The following is a 19898-nucleotide window of genomic DNA, read 5'->3' on the forward strand; positions in this document are numbered from 1 at the left end:
GGGACGAATTTTCATGCAAATTCGTGCCCTCAAATGTAACCCCCTACTGCCCCGCTTAACAAATTTATTATAAATTAGTTAAATCCAAAATTATCTTTAGAGTTACCATGCAAATTAAAAAAAAAATAGAGGGTCGTATAGAGAAAAAAATTACCTTTCAAATGATGTGCCACTCGACTACATTTGCTATTTAAAATAAAAAAGAATGTTTGTGTACTTTGTACGTACGTATTGTTCAAGCAATCTATATAGTGTAATAGGTAAGATTTGTAGCTGTCTTTCGGTTGTTCTTCTTTAAGCTATTAGGCAGGCAGCTGGTGTTTTCTGGTAATTAAATATGTAGTTAAAAATATTTATTTATACTTAGGTAAATACCGTTAAAGCAGGACATAATATTGTATGTGTTAAAATTAATTTTATCAAATTTTTAATAACATTTAACCTCACAGGGACCTCCCTCTTACCGCATGCTTGCATTAATAACTGATGTAGAATAGCTTTTATAATTAATCTTGTTATTGTTAGAGTTACTGATACTAAAAGAACTTTATAAAAACACAGTTAGATCTAAAATTACTTTAGGTATACAGTTCAAAACTTTTAAAATTCAGCACAAAATGCAAGAATGTCCCCGCTCTTTTTTTATTAAAAATACAAAATCTAAAAATATTTTTTTAACCGAGTCTTTTCATTAGTACACTTTTGCTTGGAAAATGAATTGCACAACACAACAATTAAAATACTGATACACTTAACTCATTTTCTCCTTCTTCCGTATTTTCTTCGTCACTATCATCGCCCAATTCAATAATAAATTTATTTCCACCATTAATGTGGAAGTGCCCAATCTTCTTATAATTTTCTTCCACTTTGATCACTTTGGCGATTCTTTTCTGCCAGTCTACTTTGGTAATATTGGCTACTTCTTTTTTAATTATCTCAATTACCTTTTTGTCAAATTTAGGAAATTTATTTGAACGCCTTACACTTGGTTTGAATTGTCCCCAAATTAACTCAATAGGATTGAAAACACAAAAGTAGGGGGGAAGTCTCAATATAGTGTGTCCATGCTTTTCGGCAATACTCTCTAGAGCGTATAATTTTCTAAATTGCTTCGTGTGTAGAACTTCAATAAGTTGTTTTTTTGTGTAAAAATCTTCGAAATACAAATCATTTTCCATTAAAAAATTTTGCAGGTCAGCTTTCTTTGAAGATGTATTTGGTATTTTAGTGAGCTGTCGGGAATGATAGGAAGCGTTGTCAAGCACTATTACGCTGTTTTTCTCCAAGTTTGGGATCAGCGAGTTTTCAAACCAATCTTCAAAAATGTCAGCTTCCATATTCTTGTGGTAGACAACGTTACAATCTTCCATTTTCTTCCCACATAATTTTAAATCATTCGGAACCCATCCCTCACTTCCTCCGCAATGTACAATAATTAGTCGCGAGCCTTTATTGGCAGGCATTTCTGGTATGCACATGCTTGAACCATCTGTCCATCCTTTCTTTACTGTATCGTGGGTATCATACCAAGTTTCATCTAAATAATAAATTCTCCTATTTTCTTGCCTATATTTAGTAATTTCTTCTAGGTACATATTACGTCTGTTGACTATTCTTTGGCTTTCCATAATTGCTTGACGTTTATTTATTTTTTTGAACTTAAAGCCCATTTTTTTTATCCAATTTTGAAGAGTTTTCTCACAGCAGTTCATATTTCGACCGGTTGTTTCCAATTTCTTTCTTATTATTTCTATTGTAGGTATTTCATTGCTTTTGTAGCAGTCGTATATTGTGGTTTTCAATAGTTTTACAAGTGAAGGGTTTAAAGGTCTTGAAAATTTGTAGTCACATCGTTTCTTGCGATGATAGGGTTCATTTTTAACTATTGAATATACAGTAGAAAGTGGAATTTCTGTTAAATCAGAGGTGGCTTGTGCCAATAGTGTTTCATCGAAGCCGAATTTCGTACGTAGATTTTTGTATACATTCAAACATACTTGCTGTGTTTCTGCATTTAAATGCATTCGAATCTTCTTTACGAGCTCTTTTTTTTTAGTAATTACATTCACACTAGCACTGGCAATTTCTACAATATCAGCGTTATCGTACGCGAAATTTACATTATCCCACGGGCGCCACATCACTATTCACATTAATTAAATTACAATAATCAACACTTGACACTCTCCAAACGAAATACTAAACCAATATTCAAAATAATTACAGCAAACAAAACACTCGTATTACTTAACACACGTACACTCCAGTACTAATACACTGCTAGGCTACCGAACTAAAACTAATGTTTTGCACGAAACTTGTGAATAGATATGCGAGAGGTCTGGCCGTAAAAACACAGATGCTTTCAAAGGCCCGCTTCTTAAACGTTTGACCTAACATCTATATTTGAAGAATATCATATTTCACCGGCTTATAGCTATTCTACAGTATTTTTTACTTGGACAATAAGAAGTTATACTTCTATTATATGATTTCTTAAAAAAATATATACTTTAAACAGTTTGTTTTATTTTTTTTTAAACACCAAACTAATTTTGTGCTTACCGCTTTCAAAAAAATAAAAAAAAGTATAGGATTGCTCCGGATTCGAACTCAAGACCTCTTGATCTCTGGCCGAATGCTATACCAAATACGCTACGACGACTGTGTCTGTATCGGTTCGGATGTACATAATGACAATTCACGGTAACAAACAGACAAGGTGAAGTAGTATAATAAATATACAATAAAATGTTTTAATAATACTCATCTTACTCCTGAGGAAGACAAATCCAAAGACACAAAAATTATAATAAATATATTTACTAAAAACACTAATATATTCTTTTCATACCTTTTGTTGCACTGATATATTTATACATAACTTGAAACATTCAGCAACTAAACGCCATACTGTCTGTGTGCGCATGCGCGCAGTATTATGAAATTTTACTCTCAATCGCGCCTAAAGAAGTATAACTTCAAAAACTGAGGGTTGATGCGGGGCAGTAGGGGGTTACATTCGTGGGCATGAATTTTGCATGAAAATTCGTCCTCCCTCCAATACAAATTGTCAATTTGTGAAGAAACTCTTGAGTTTCGGGGGGGGGGGGGTCAAATTTTCGTTGGAACACTCTGTATATGTACACATTTAAATGTTTTTGTCATCCTTTTATTCAAATCTGGTATCACAAAATGTTTTGCTTTGTTTTCTCTATAGTTTTTCATCCTATTATGTATTAAGTTCTTGTTCCACTTACGACTATGCTGACCATTGTATTTTTGAGTATTTTTACTTCTGAAAGATAAAGATATCATGATCTAATAGTTTCTCCGTTTTTGAAGTTATACTTCTTTAGGCGCGATTGAGAGTAAAATTTCATAATTAGCGCGCATGCGCACACAGATAGTATGGTATAAACGTTATACGGGATCTGATTGGGTGTTAAAATCATCTGTCAATAATTGTTCAATATGGAGATTTTGGATAAACAAATTAATGTTGTGTATATTAGTTTTTATTGTTGTGATGGCAGAGAAAAATGCAAGTTTATAATATTCTAGTGACTTTTTAAATAGTTTTTAAAAGCGATAGGTACGTAATAATTGTATATGTTTCAGTATCCTAATAAAAAATTTCATAGGTAGGACCTACCTATTTGTAAAATTTATAAAGAACCTACTAAAATAGCATGTAATGCTTTGATTACTATCAAAATTTCTATCAATATTCATCTAATATATTGTTTTCTTACTCTATGTTTTGTTGTATTCTAATATTTCTTTCAATTCTAAATAATTTCAATTCAAAATCAAAATAATTTGGTTAAATTCAGAACCGTCAAAAGTTTAATCCGTTTAGTTAGTTAATCTTCGCACATGATGACACATGGTCTCCGTGGGTAAAAGTTTAAGGTGAATGAATTTCAATACTAACTGCGCTGATAAGCGGGTTCGAACCCCAATGGAAACTTTTATTATTTTTTTTTATACATTTTATGATTGTAAGTTTATTATATATATTTTTTCAGAAAATACGTATTTAGTTAAAATTTTTTCCTACATTGTGCAGAAATCATTTGTGGCATTTTTCAATGTGTTTGTTTGTGTGTGTTTTATTCTTTTATTATTTTAATTTTTGGCACTGTTTTAATAAAAATTTTTGAGAAGTAGTAAGTATTAAAATTAGTTTAATATTTAAATAAAATATAAATAAACTGTTTAAAGTATATTAATTTCGTTGAAATCATATAATAGAAGTATAAATTCTTACGTGCGTACAAAGTACACACACATTCTTTTAATTGGATCAAAAGATCAACTATCATCTCAATACTGATTCCACTTTTCCACTTGTTCCTTTGTTGACTATTTTTTAAGTGGAATTTATTTTTGAATCAAAATATCACTCAGTATAAGACGAATGGGTGAACGATATGAATTTAGTTCTTAGGATTCTTCTACATGGTTATAATTTGAAGATATATTTTTAATGATAAAGAAATCTAACAAATCAGGGATCTTGTTTGGATATGTGGGTCAATATGTTGGCTTTCAGATTGATAGTGTTTGCCACTTAAGATTATTGAGTGCTGAATAGATTTATATGCTTTCTTTCGCTTTAGAGTTTTGATTTGCTCATCCTTAATTTTTGTAGTTTCTTGTATCCACGGTATATTGTGTTATATGTTTTCCTTTATGTACTCTTTACTTACTTACTCCTTACTCCGTGGCGTTACAACCCTTCGTGGGTTTTAGCTGACTCGACCACATGTCTCCACTCTTCTCTCTCTCTTGAGCAACCTGTATCAAATTCTCCACGCCTATAGCTTTCAGGTCTCCTGGTATGTTATCTTGCCACCGGAGTCGAGGGCGCCCGCGTGGTCTTCTGAGGTGTCCTGTCGAGTCTACTGGACTTTATTTCTTTTATGATGTTGGTGTGTATGACACTGATTGATTGATTGTGTGCGTATGACACTGATTGAAACTACCCGTTATCAACAACTACCTCCGGGTTCGAAAGTAAACAAAAGACAAAAGTCTCTTTATCAAAAAACCTCTATTTATCTAAGTCAGCTTCTAAATTAAAGCAGAAAATGTCGCACAAAAATGAATAACAAAAACAATATATTTCTAATGGATCTAACAATGTAAAAATAATTAAAATGTGTTTATCACTCAGCACGGAATGTCAGCGATCGCCGTCTCAGTGTCTCGTCTTCGACTTTTAATTTAAAACTCCTTCTCGGCCCCGGCACGTTACCACTGGTTAATTTCTATCGCAAATATTTGTTTATTCGGCAAAGCAAAGCTGCTGGCCAACACATGAGATAATTTCTCTGAATTATTATCAAAACAAAATAAATCATAGTCGTCTGTAAGTGGAAGAATGAGTGGGTGTTTATATTATGATCAACCAAAGAATGTTCCATTACTCAATGCTTTGAACCTCGTAATCGAACGGTTTTTGAATACATGGTGTGCATCAAATAGACAACTAAAATTAATGCAATATTTAAATGGCTCGAACAGTTGGCGTCTGGGTAAAGTTCTTCCAGCTCTTTGTTAGTTCTTATCCTATATTGTCTGCTGCTTCATCAAGCACAAGCCCAAATATCTTCGTTAGTATTTTTCTTTCCCAAACACATAGTCTCTCTTTGTTCACCTTTGTTATCGTCCACGTTTCAATACCATACATCACAACGGGTCGTGTGACTGTTTTATATACTTTTATCATATTGTCTTATATCTTATATCAAATGCGTTAAATTAGGCAATATTTGAAAGATTTGTATTTGAATCGTCTCCTTTTAACTATCTTTTATAGAGAGAATTCCTTGATGGAAAAAAATATAAAAAACTCTCGCTTTTTACCTTCTCGAAACAATGTTATTGATATTCGAACATATTGTGAGGTATTGCATATTATTTAAATGAATTACCGATTAGCTATAGAAACATATCCAACCGTGAAAAATATGTTGTGACGTTGTCTTCACGGTAGCTACCCATATATTGTTATACTATAAATCACGGCATATTTTTGTAATTACTTTATTATATGGTATGTTCCAATAATTTAGCTGATCGAAAGTCCTGGTTTCATTGACTAAACTAAAACATAAACAAAAAAATGGCTAATATTACTTCAAATTTGACATTCCTATTCATCCCGTGGTCAATTTCAGTAAGTCCCCTGTGTCTATTCTATCTACATTCATTCTTAGCACTTTAAAAACCTTAATCAATTTCACTCCACAATTATTCTCAGTATTAAATTCTTATCAATTGGTTGATAAACTTCAACTCATTTACTCTACATCCCGACGTTACAACAGTGTCGGATCTACGGGGGGATAGGGAGGAAAATACCCCAAGAAGATCGAAAATCCATTACATTACACTGTAGAAAGACCAATTCAGTCCGATAAACCCGCTAGTTAGGATTATCAAGGGAACTTATTGCATATTTATGTCTTTTGATTGGTGTTTCATTGGAAGTCCCCCCCTCAGGTTCATTTATAGATCCGCGACTGCGTTGCAATGCTTTCATTTGATGTTAGTTACTTATTTACTTCAGCACCTAAACATGACAATTGGTCTGGTAAATTCATTCTTAGTTAACAAGCCCACATAATTTCTTCGATATTAGATATTCCCCAATTATGTGTATCTCAAGATTTCTTATCCTTACTCCTAGCTGATGTCTTCATGGATCAACAAATTATATCATGAAAAATCCTGAAATTTTACCTTGGTTCCGCTACGCCGATTGTTTAGTATTCATTTCAGGCAATTCCGACATAAACCAAACTAAAAAGTAAATTTGGTACCTCCTAATCAAAAGTTGCTATAAATATTACACATAATTTCTGCCGACTCACTATAATAGTCCTGTCGCCAGTGGGGGGGGGGGGGTGGAACAACGGCCTTCTTTATTCAGATGGACTTACTTAAGTTTTTTTTATGTATTTTGACCGGTAGAACACGAATTTTTTGGGTAACAGTTGATCCGGATGTTGATTAGATTGTTAAAGAACTTGAGGAATTACATAACAGCAATTTTTCTTTTTCTCAAAACAAAACATTTTTTTTTTGTATTTTTTGGGTCATTCTAAGCAAAAAATGTTCCTCAGTTTTTTCGTAGGATGCATAGTTTTCGAGATAAACGTGGTTGAACTTTCAAAAAATCGAAAAATTGCAATTTTTGAACAAAAAACCTTTTTGATTAAAAAATAAAAAAGCAATTCTGCTTAGCGCATTTGGAAGTTCAAGTCAAATTATTTCGGTTTTGATTATTTTCATTGCTAATAATTAATTTTTTTATTGTCAAACAAAGCTATAAACAAATAGTGTTTCCCGTGCCCAATTGCTCCAATGCATGCGTTTCAATGGCTACGTAGCCTACTCGTTTCATTTTAAATGAGAAATGCATTGAAAACATCACTCAACCACTATGTGTTTATAGCTTTGTTTAACAATAAAAAAAAAATAATTTTTAGCAAGGCAAATAATCAAAACCGATACAATTGACTTGAACTTTCAAATGCGGTAAGCAGAATTCCTATTTTATTTTTTAATCAAAAGTTATTTGGCTTCAAAAATTGCAATTTTTCGATTTTTTGAAAGTTCAACCTCGTTTATCTACGCAAAAACTTTTAACATTTTTTGCTTAGAATGACCCAAAAAATACAAAAAAATAGAGAGTTCGTAACGGCGACACTTCGTAACGGCGACAGTTCGTAACTATACAAATTCGTAACGTCCAAATTGAATTATTCTATTTATTGTTGTTAACGTGGAAACTAACTGTTATTACAGTTATAAATGAAACTATGTTTATCAATTTATCGAATCAGTATCAGGATAAACATTTTTAAGGCATTTCATATTTCGTGTTTCAGAATATAATAAAAGTATTTAAACTAAGTATTGAAGTAATAAAAGCCATCCCTCTTATCAACTACATTAAAACCTGTTTTGCCATCCACCTGCCAAAAACGGCCACTTGTACTAACTTGAAAATTCTCCAAACCAATTATATGTAGACTGCAAAAACTGGCAATACCGGCCACCTTTCAATATCGGCCAATAGTTCTTTCATTTTTAGTGGCGTTACTGACAGGTTTTACTGTATAACCGTTGATTGAATGTCCCAAAGCTATTACCAATCACAATGTTTATTATAATAGCAGGTAATTATAATCTTTCCTTTACAAAATGTTTGTTTAAAAAGTTGGGACTGTCTAAAGACGATTGTCAGATTAAAGATTTCAGGAATGAAGTGCTTCATTATTCCTTTGTCTAGGTACAGTAAAACCTGTCAGTAACGGCCACTAACAATGAAATAACTATTGGCCGATATAGAAAGGTGGCCGGTATTGCCAGTTTTTGTAGTCTACATATTTTATAAATAACTGGTTTGGAGAATTTTTAAACTGGCCGTTAGTACAGGTGGCCGTTTTTGTCAAGTGGCCGGTAACACACGTTTTACTGTATATGCAAATTTAAGGAACAATAAGAGGAATAAACTTTTAAGAATATTGTTAACAGTGTGTATGTATTTAAATATTTGTTTCTGTTTAAAGATTTTTAATATAGGTACTCTGAAACACGAAATATAAAATGTGTTAAACATGTTTATCCCCGTACTGATAAAGATAATTTCAATTATAACTGTGATAACAGTTAGTTTCCACATTAACAAAAATAAACAGAATAATTCAATTTGGACGTTACGAATTGTCCGTTATGAATTTGTCTAGTTACGAACTGTCGCCGTTACCAAGTGTCGCCGTTACGAACTGTCGCTGTTACGAATTGTCCGTTATTAACTGTCCGGTTACGAACTGTCGCGTTACGAGGTGTCTGGTCACGAACTTTTGCAACGTTTAAAACCTTTTTTTCTATTTCAGTTTGTTCGCCAACAGCCTGTGGGATTTGAGCACCCACTTCAAAGAAGACCCTGTCGTGCTATCTTCCTTGAATAAACTCATTCACAATCTTCAAGAAATGAACAAATTTCACACTATTCTCTTGGATCAAGCTTCCAGAACAATTTTAAAGAATCTCACGTCGTTTATAAAAAAGTAAGTATCTTTTATACATACACGGGCGATTTATGTCTGATTTAATTTTATGAATATATACAGCGTGTCTACTTAAGTTGGAAACATACGGGAAACTTTTTTATTATTAATTTTTCGAAAAAAAGTTATTCTTCATAAAGTGCTCTGCATAGTCTAAAACCTAAGATGCAATCATCAGATATCAAATTTTATCAATATTGTACGAGGTATGTCAAAAAATATGAATTTCGTTCAAGGGTAAAGTATGTACCTTTATTTATCTGAATATCGAAAATTCTTGTTATGAAAAGTTGTTTGGAATTAAAAACCAAGATCAAATATGTAATTACATGCTTCTAATTGAAAAAAAAAATATTTTACAAATTTTTCTCTTTATGAATACCCAACGTCATTTTTATTTATTACAAATTAATATGATAACTCTTTTATTATTCATTTTACGAAAAAAAATTATTCTTAGATGGAGAAAAAGTATTGAATTAGCGACCGTCATTGCTTCGACGAAATAAATTTGTGAAGTGAAAACTTTTTTAGGGACGTTTTGCACTTTTTAGATAGGGAAAAAGTATTGTGTTTGCGACCGTCATCACTTTGCCGAACTAAATTTCGTACGTATATATATTATGTATATGTATACATAAATAGCATAGAACGTACGCAACGCGTATATAATATAGGTATATAGTACTTCTTTTTAGATGGGGAAAAAGTATTGAGCTCGTAATTTAGATACTATAAGAAGTTTTCACTTTTGTCGGCACTCCATGAGTGCTTTAAATTTTTTCATTTCCTTTATTCATTCAAGTGTGTACAAAATTTATCATTTTTTCAACTCTTTATATGTAAATTTTACGAAACTTGTTGATAACTACTAGTGCCATTATCGGTATTATAATAATCGATATATTCTATTTTTGGCATAATTAGGTACTTTACCTTGTTTGTCTTAGTTTTTAACAACCATGCGTAAATTCATACGCGTTAAAAAGTTATGTACAACGTCTAAAATATATTTACAACTCATATGTTATTAAATAGTTGAATTGTGAAACCTTGTTAGTGGATTAGATCTAGTGCTAAGGTAAGAAATTGTGTTAAAACTAACGCAAAATCATGGTTTTATTTATTTGTAATGTAAATATAAAAACCTACAGTTTTGTAGTTAACTTTTTTACCCTCTGCAGTCATTCGTATTAAAAATTTATTGATCAAACATCTTATCTATACTATTAATAGAATATACGAAAAATATTTGGCACAAAAATAAAGTAACTCACTATTTTCTTTGATTTTAAAGTTTCAAAGTTTTATTCAAATACAATGAGGTCTACATAGTTTAAATTGAATTTACTCGTCTTTTAGTATTGAAAAAAGGATATTATAGGAACGTCTTTATACCCAAAATAGTTTTAACAGAAATAAATTGATTCCTAAGGACGTAGGCGCAAAATTTCTGCTCCAATGCTTTTTAAATGCATTATTTTTTTCGAATCCTGAAAAACTAATAAATATTTTTGAAAAATTTAAACGCAGAATGAAAGATTACATTTTTACCATGGGCCGAAAGCCCCTTAGAATAAAGAAAAAGTTTCTTTTAAATGAAATATTTGAAATTAAAATCACACTAAATTGTCTCTTTTTTTCACCCCTGTAACTTATTAAAATAAACATAGAAGTTTTCAGAGATTTTCGGCTCTCGGTAATAAAGTATTCTTTCATTCTGCGTTTAAATTTTTCAAAAATAGATACTTACATATTAGTTTTCTCGGGATTTGAAAAAAATTAATACATTTAAAAAGCGATAGAGCAGAAATTTTGTGCCTACTGGTAGGATAAAACTGATAGGTTAAGTTTGATCTCGTTTGATGAAGTTACTCATTTTTTATGGCGCTAGTTTTACAGTAGTCTAGTTTACTCTGAAGCTTTTTTATGATTTTTATATTTTGGTTTGACGTAAGATTAATAGTCTAAGAGCTAGTGAACCCTCCGACTAACGGTCGTCCTGTAAGGCTAGAAATTTGTCTAGTGATAATTCATAGCACACCAAGGCTAAAAACCATGACCTGGCAAGCATCAGCCGTGCACGTGTATCTACCAGGTGAATCGAAAAGTGCATAGTTTAGGGGTAAAATAAACTTTCTCCTGTAAGGTTTAAATTTAAGTATATGTTTGAGTAAGTTATTTAGAAGAAATGTGTACAATGACAGGCGATTCTGAAGAGCATAAGACCTTGCCAGGCGAGGGGAAAGATTAGGAGTTTTTCCTAAAATTATTTTTTTTTGCATCAAACAATTTTTTTTAGGTTTTTTGAATCATTCCAAACAGAAAAGGTCTTTAGTGATTTTTCTCTTAAGTTAATAGTTTTTGTTATATAAGCAATTGAAAATTGCGAAATCGGCCATTTTTAACCCTAAATCGGACATTTATCTAAAAATTTCAAAGTTGCCAAGGTAGGTAGATATTCTTTAAACATTGATTGATGAAATCCCAAAGAGTTTTTTGCAATACAATATCGGAAACCCCTTTGTTTTTTAATTGCTAATTAAGCGGGCGCTACACTGTAGTATAAGTGAGGACGTTTGAGTTGGCATAAATTCATTATCTCGAGAATGGGCAAATTTCAAGAGAAATCCTCAGACAGGTCGATTTTTATTTTTAAATTATTACTTTTTGGCATATATATAATACTAGTGACGTCATCCATCTGAGCGTTATGACGTAATCGATGATTTTTTTAAATGAGAGTAGGGGTTATGTGCTAGCTCATTTAAAAGGTTATTTAATTCTCTATTCACTAATATAAACATTAACATAATTATTTATACAGGGTGTACAAAAAAAAATTTTTTATTAAATTAACTTTGTATAAATTTGACAAATAGAAGAAAAATTTTTTTTGTACACCCTGTATAAATAATTATGTTAATGTTTATATTACTGAACAGAGAATTAAATAACCTTTCAAATGAACTATCACACAACCCCTACTCTCATTTAAAAAAATCATCGATTACGTCATCACGCTCAGATGGATGACGTCACTAGTATTATATATATATATATATATATATATATTTACTCCCAGCGTATGAAGTGAGCCACATATTAAAAGAAACTGCGGTTGAAGTGAGGTCCTGTACAAAGTGAGGTCCAGTATACGGACCTCACTTAGTCAATCAATGTAAGACTTTTTCGTAGACATGTACTGATAGCAAACACTGTTTTTTACAAAAAAAAGTGGGACCTCACTTTGTATGGTCCACATCAATTTTTAGTTCAGAGATTTTCCGCATAGAGGCGCTGACTTTGGCGTATATTTTCTAACCATGTATATTCTATGCCCTGTTGAATAACTTACGATACACATAGTGAGGACCATACAACTGGCAACATCTGTCAACCAATCTTTAAAACAGTGGATCGTCAATCGTCGCATAAATTCAAACAGTACAAAAATGTTTAATACTTTAATCCTTTTTGAGAGCGTAGGCGCAAAATTTCGGTCGAGTTCTTTTTAAACGCATTTATTTTTTTCGAATCCTGAGATAACTAATAGGTATTTTTAAAATATTTAAACGCAAAATAGAAGACTACATTATTCCCGAGGGCAGAAAGTCCCTTATAATGAACAAAAAGTTTCTTTTGTAATATATATTTAAAATTAAAAATCAGACTATTTTTTTTTCACCCCTGTGACTTATTAAAATAAATATTATAGAAGTTCTCAAGGACTTTCGACCATGGATAATACAGTAATATTTCTTTCTGCGTTTAAAAAAATGAACGCATTTAAAAATAATTCGAGCGAAATTTTTGCGCATATGCTCTCAGAAAGGCTTAAAATACTATAAATTTTTGTAATCAGTATTTCAATAGTTATTTATGATATAAGTGTTAAAAGTACACGTTTAAGGCACGCATGTGAAAGTTTGCAGAATGAGCGACAGCGAGTTCTGCAATTCACATGAGTGCCTTAAAAATGCACTTTTTCACACGCATATCATGCAATATTTTTTCTACAAACGTAATTACAGGACAATATCTACAAAAACTTTTACTTGAACTTGACTGACATTCCATTTTTATATTTTTTTGACATTACATCAAAATTGCCTATACGATCAATACGAATTGCAGTGCCATAAAAATTTTAAAGCACTAGTGCCTTAAAGCAGCGCCGGATAAAGGGGCGGGCGAGCCGGGCGACCGCCCGGGGCGCCAGAATTTGGGGGCGCCAAATTTTGAGAGACGCTGATATATAAATATAATATTTACCCCCCTCCGTGGCTCAGTGGTAAGAGCGCCTGCCTTTGGATCGAAAAAATCCGAAAGGTTGTGGGTTCGAATCTCACCAGGGTCGGAAATTTTTCATTTATTATAAATTAATAAATGAATATAGTTTCTGTCCTCGTGGGATCGGTTCTCACCGGAGGGACCGCAGACGTTCGGATACAATTAGCGTCTCTTTGCAAAGACAATGACGTCGACATTGCAAAGTAACAAGCCACTTACTCAACACCCACACTACTTACACATGACACTAGGTACCTAACTGTTCAAAATTACCGTACCTACCATGCCAATGGCCATTAGTTGTCGAGGCATTAGCTAAACAAAAAAAAAATATAATATTTTTTACATTCACTATTTTTTTGGACTTTATAGATTATCTTTGGGCTAAGATTACTCCTAAGACAATTAATATTAAATAATTGTAACAATAAGAAAACTATTTCTAGCTCACAAAAATTCTCTAATAAAAATAATGCAACCTAAAAACTGTTATGGCTTTTAAAGGTCATTTTTGTCAGGTAATACCTATCACTTTTATGGTATTACAATGTTATACATACATACTTAAAATACACGAAGATCAGATTTACGAAGTATCAACAAATTTATGAATAGTCAGTCAGTGATATTATTATACTGCTACTTGTCATTATAGCCTCAATGGTTAGATAGTTTTGTCTTCCTGTTCTGTAAACTTTGCTTTATCAACATTGTCGTGTGTCCGTGGGTGTGTAATTTGAAGTAAAAAAAAACAAACCAGGTATATCTATATGAATTAGAATTGACAAGTTCTTTTTCATAATATGAATATATAGAAATTTATTTCGAATACTTTGTACGCGTTAAGATGTTTCACTTTTTGCATAAAAACGGCACGAACGACGTATGAAAAAAAGGAATAATAGATTTTTGTATATATCATAAATTGAACGAGTAATTCCAAAATGATTTGTTATTTGAAATATCTCAGTGGCGTACTATGTTTTTCTTTAAAAAAATTCACACCATTTCAACAGTAGATATAAAATTATTAATTTTATGTCAAAAAATGCGCAATAATTACCTCTTAAAACACATCAAATTTCATTTGCATATCTGAACCGGTTTTAGAACAATAAAGAAATCGTCAGTTTGTAAGAAAAATGTCAACACCCCATATCTCGGAAACGAAGTATTTGCTGACATACGCTTATAGAGCAAACTGTCATTATTTTTTCATATAGAATTACCCTTTAAAGTTTGTTGCATTTATTTAGAAACATCCTGTTTTTTCTTGACCACCCTGGATTTCCATAGTTTTTCCTGTATTATTTCACTTGACCGTTATTTTCAGTTCTTTCTGTTTTTCCAGTCCTGCAGGTTTCTTTTCTAATATTGCTTCGTCCATTTTATCTCTAAAAGATTTTCGGGGTCTGTCTCTCTTCCTTCTTCCTATCGGGCTCCAATCTGTTATTCTGTTTATCAACGATTTTGGTCTGCTCTTCTGCCATGTCCGTACCAGGTTAATCTCTTTTGTTCTATGTTGTCTATTATCCCTTGAATTCATTACCATTATTTTCTTAATCTCTATGTTATTTATTCTATCCCTTCTACAGCTTCTACTTAGGTATTCGATCTCTGTTGCTCTTATTTTGCATTTGGTTTTCGTATTTTTTATTCAATTTTCACACCCATTATTCAGAATACTTTTTGTCATGGTGTTATATTATATTCTTCTTTTTGTTTTTATACTGATGTTCTTATCCCACAGTACCGAGTTTAATTTTAGTATGCAGCATATTGTTTGTCCTAGTAACTCGATACCTAAAACCATAGCTTGGTTCTATAGGTATCGAGTCATAGAGATAATAAAAAGCTCATGAGATAATAAAAAAAAATAATGAATGATTTTATTTGAATTTGCATAGATGATTGTAAGGCCAAGGATATCACAACGGCTCTAAAAGGAAGAGAAAAAATAAAGATGTACAAGCTCGCGTTTGCAAAGAATATCCGCATGTTATTTTATGCTAAGTGGATGCCACTCCCTCAATTTAGTTATTGGGGATGCAGCTATATCTTGCGCACAATCAACATGTTTTTTGGTCTTGTAGAAGATTTATACACACTAAATGATATAAATGAGTCAGATTAAATAAATTATTAGACGAATTTTTTACTAAGCAACAACATTTTTGTTTAATTTAGTAGTATTTTGACAACGACACCCGATTTGGGCGTCGAAACGATAATAAAATTATTTTTTTCAATTTAATTGTGGCTTATTTTCCATCTAAATAGTTATTTATACACATTTTTTACTGGTTGTTGATAATGTGCATTTATCTTTTACCTCGCTTCTTCGTCGCTTGAACTTAAAATGTGCTCGCTATGCTATGCCCTATGTTGGATAAGTTGTAAGTAATAACTATCCTACTATTTTTTAAATAAATATATTTTTACATAGTTAAAAATGAATAACCATTTTCAATTTCGTTGCAAAACGAAAATACAGCCGAACCATATTCCAGTCCAATCAGAGAGTGCTGCAAGCACCTCTACCGGTTTCGAAACTTATTAGTCTCTCATCAGGAGGCACATATGCTGCTCTCCCTGATCCAACCAAAACAAACCCCAGCGTGCAGTCCCGAATCGCAACGAACGAAATGGCATAGATGCCCTAGCGGCAACTGCTAGCAAAAGACTAAGTTTTCACTCTAATGGCATATAACATATCCCACCAGAATGAAAACAATGGGAACCTTCTCTGGTTACACCTCCGAGGCTTCTACAATTTGCAAGCCATACGGATGCTGAGACTAAGGAAGATGAGGGAATTCTACAATTTACAATTCACGTCACATCTGCTCAGCGCGGTAAAGTTCCAACGAGACTGGTTCCCTTCATACTCCACACAGAGTAAATGTAAATCAAAAATGAATAACCATTTTCAATTTCGTTGCAAAACGAAAATACAGCCGAACCATATTCCAGTCCAATCAGAGAGTGCTGCAAGCACCTCTACCGGTTTCGAAACTTATTAGTCTCTCATCAGGAGGCACATATGCTGCTCTCCCTGATCCAACCAAAACAAACCCCAGCGTGCAGTCCCGAATCGCAACGAACGAAATGGCATAGATGCCCTAGCGGCAACTGCTAGCAAAAGACTAAGTTTTCACTCTAATGGCATATAACATATCCCACCAGAATGAAAACAATGGGAACCTTCTCTGGTTACACCTCCGAGGCTTCTACAATTTGCAAGCCATACGGATGCAGAGACTAAGGAAGATGAGGGAATTCTACAATTTACAATTCACGTCACATCTGCTCAGCGCGGTAAAGTTCCAACGAGACTGGTTCCCTTCATACTCCACACAGAGTAAATGTAAATCAAAAATGAATAACCATTTTCAATTTCGTTGCAAAACGAAAATACAGCCGAACCATATTCCAGTCCAATCAGAGAGTGCTGCAAGCACCTCTACCGGTTTCGAAACTTATTAGTCTCTCATCAGGAGGCACATATGCTGCTCTCCCTGATCCAACCAAAACAAACCCCAGCGTGCAGTCCCGAATCGCAACGAACGAAATGGCATAGATGCCCTAGCGGCAACTGCTAGCAAAAGACTAAGTTTTCACTCTAATGGCATATAACATATCCCACCAGAATGAAAACAATGGGAACCTTCTCTGGTTACACCTCCGAGGCTTCTACAATTTGCAAGCCATACGGATGCTGAGACTAAGGAAGATGAGGGAATTCTACAATTTACAATTCACGTCACATCTGCTCAGCGCGGTAAAGTTCCAACGAGACTGGTTCCCTTCATACTCCACACAGAGTAAATGTAAATCAAAAATGAATAACCATTTTCAATTTCGTTGCAAAACGAAAATACAGCCGAACCATATTCCAGTCCAATCAGAGAGTGCTGCAAGCACCTCTACCGGTTTCGAAACTTATTAGTCTCTCATCAGGAGGCACATATGCTGCTCTCCCTGATCCAACCAAAACAAACCCCAGCGTGCAGTCCCGAATCGCAACGAACGAAATGGCATAGATGCCCTAGCGGCAACTGCTAGCAAAAGACTAAGTTTTCACTCTAATGGCATATAACATATCCCACCAGAATGAAAACAATGGGAACCTTCTCTGGTTACACCTCCGAGGCTTCTACAATTTGCAAGCCATACGGATGCTGAGACTAAGGAAGATGAGGGAATTCTACAATTTACAATTCACGTCACATCTGCTCAGCGCGGTAAAGTTCCAACGAGACTGGTTCCCTTCATACTCCACACAGAGTAAATGTAAATCAAAAATGAATAACCATTTTCAATTTCGTTGCAAAACGAAAATACAGCCGAACCATATTCCAGTCCAATCAGAGAGTGCTGCAAGCACCTCTACCGGTTTCGAAACTTATTAGTCTCTCATCAGGAGGCACATATGCTGCTCTCCCTGATCCAACCAAAACAAACCCCAGCGTGCAGTCCCGAATCGCAACGAACGAAATGGCATAGATGCCCTAGCGGCAACTGCTAGCAAAAGACTAAGTTTTCACTCTAATGGCATATAACATATCCCACCAGAATGAAAACAATGGGAACCTTCTCTGGTTACACCTCCGAGGCTTCTACAATTTGCAAGCCATACGGATGCTGAGACTAAGGAAGATGAGGGAATTCTACAATTTACAATTCACGTCACATCTGCTCAGCGCGGTAAAGTTCCAACGAGACTGGTTCCCTTCATACTCCACACAGAGTAAATGTAAATCAAAAATGAATAACCATTTTCAATTTCGTTGCAAAACGAAAATACAGCCGAACCATATTCCAGTCCAATCAGAGAGTGCTGCAAGCACCTCTACCGGTTTCGAAACTTATTAGTCTCTCATCAGGAGGCACATATGCTGCTCTCCCTGATCCAACCAAAACAAACCCCAGCGTGCAGTCCCGAATCGCAACGAACGAAATGGCATAGATGCCCTAGCGGCAACTGCTAGCAAAAGACTAAGTTTTCACTCTAATGGCATATAACATATCCCACCAGAATGAAAACAATGGGAACCTTCTCTGGTTACACCTCCGAGGCTTCTACAATTTGCAAGCCATACGGATGCTGAGACTAAGGAAGATGAGGGCATCTATGCCATTTCGTTCGTTGCGATTCGGGACTGCACGCTGGGGTTTGTTTTGGTTGGATCAGGGAGAGCAGCATATGTGCCTCCTGATGAGAGACTAATAAGTTTCGAAACCGGTAGAGGTGCTTGCAGCACTCTCTGATTGGACTGGAATATGGTTCGGCTGTATTTTCGTTTTGCAACGAAATTGAAAATGGTTATTCATTTTTGATTTACATTTACTCTGTGTGGAGTATGAAGGGAACCAGTCTCGTTGGAACTTTACCGCGCTGAGCAGATGTGACGTGAATTGTAAATTGTAGAATTCCCTCATCTTCCTTAGTCTCAGCATCCGTATGGCTTGCAAATTGTAGAAGCCTCGGAGGTGTAACCAGAGAAGGTTCCCATTGTTTTCATTCTGGTGGGATATGTTATATGCCATTAGAGTGAAAACTTAGTCTTTTGCTAGCAGTTGCCGCTAGGGCATCTATGCCATTTCGTTCGTTGCGATTCGGGACTGCACGCTGGGGTTTGTTTTGGTTGGATCAGGGAGAGCAGCATATGTGCCTCCTGATGAGAGACTAATAAGTTTCGAAACCGGTAGAGGTGCTTGCAGCACTCTCTGATTGGACTGGAATATGGTTCGGCTGTATTTTCGTTTTGCAACGAAATTGAAAATGGTTATTCATTTTTGATTTACATTTACTCTGTGTGGAGTATGAAGGGAACCAGTCTCGTTGGAACTTTACCGCGCTGAGCAGATGTGACGTGAATTGTAAATTGTAGAATTCCCTCATCTTCCTTAGTCTCAGCATCCGTATGGCTTGCAAATTGTAGAAGCCTCGGAGGTGTAACCAGAGAAGGTTCCCATTGTTTTCATTCTGGTGGGATATGTTATATGCCATTAGAGTGAAAACTTAGTCTTTTGCTAGCAGTTGCCGCTAGGGCATCTATGCCATTTCGTTCGTTGCGATTCGGGACTGCACGCTGGGGTTTGTTTTGGTTGGATCAGGGAGAGCAGCATATGTGCCTCCTGATGAGAGACTAATAAGTTTCGAAACCGGTAGAGGTGCTTGCAGCACTCTCTGATTGGACTGGAATATGGTTCGGCTGTATTTTCGTTTTGCAACGAAATTGAAAATGGTTATTCATTTTTGATTTACATTTACTCTGTGTGGAGTATGAAGGGAACCAGTCTCGTTGGAACTTTACCGCGCTGAGCAGATGTGACGTGAATTGTAAATTGTAGAATTCCCTCATCTTCCTTAGTCTCAGCATCCGTATGGCTTGCAAATTGTAGAAGCCTCGGAGGTGTAACCAGAGAAGGTTCCCATTGTTTTCATTCTGGTGGGATATGTTATATGCCATTAGAGTGAAAACTTAGTCTTTTGCTAGCAGTTGCCGC

At 34.3% G+C, this 19898-nt stretch overlaps 1 protein-coding gene across 1 annotated transcript in view; it reads left to right on the forward strand.

The window, feature by feature from the left end:
* The window catches only part of LOC126885646 (arf-GAP with coiled-coil, ANK repeat and PH domain-containing protein 2), a 106035-nt gene that overhangs the window by 15992 nt on the left and 70145 nt on the right, over positions 1-19898 (forward strand). Inside the window, exon 3 of the mRNA XM_050652302.1 lies at positions 8919-9092. Within this exon, the coding sequence (XP_050508259.1) occupies positions 8919-9092 (174 nt within the window). The remainder of the gene's footprint in view (positions 1-8918; positions 9093-19898) is intronic.

Source organism: Diabrotica virgifera, chromosome 5 (assembly GCF_917563875.1).
Source record: "Diabrotica virgifera virgifera chromosome 5, PGI_DIABVI_V3a".
Lineage (NCBI taxonomy): Eukaryota > Metazoa > Arthropoda > Insecta > Coleoptera > Chrysomelidae > Diabrotica > Diabrotica virgifera.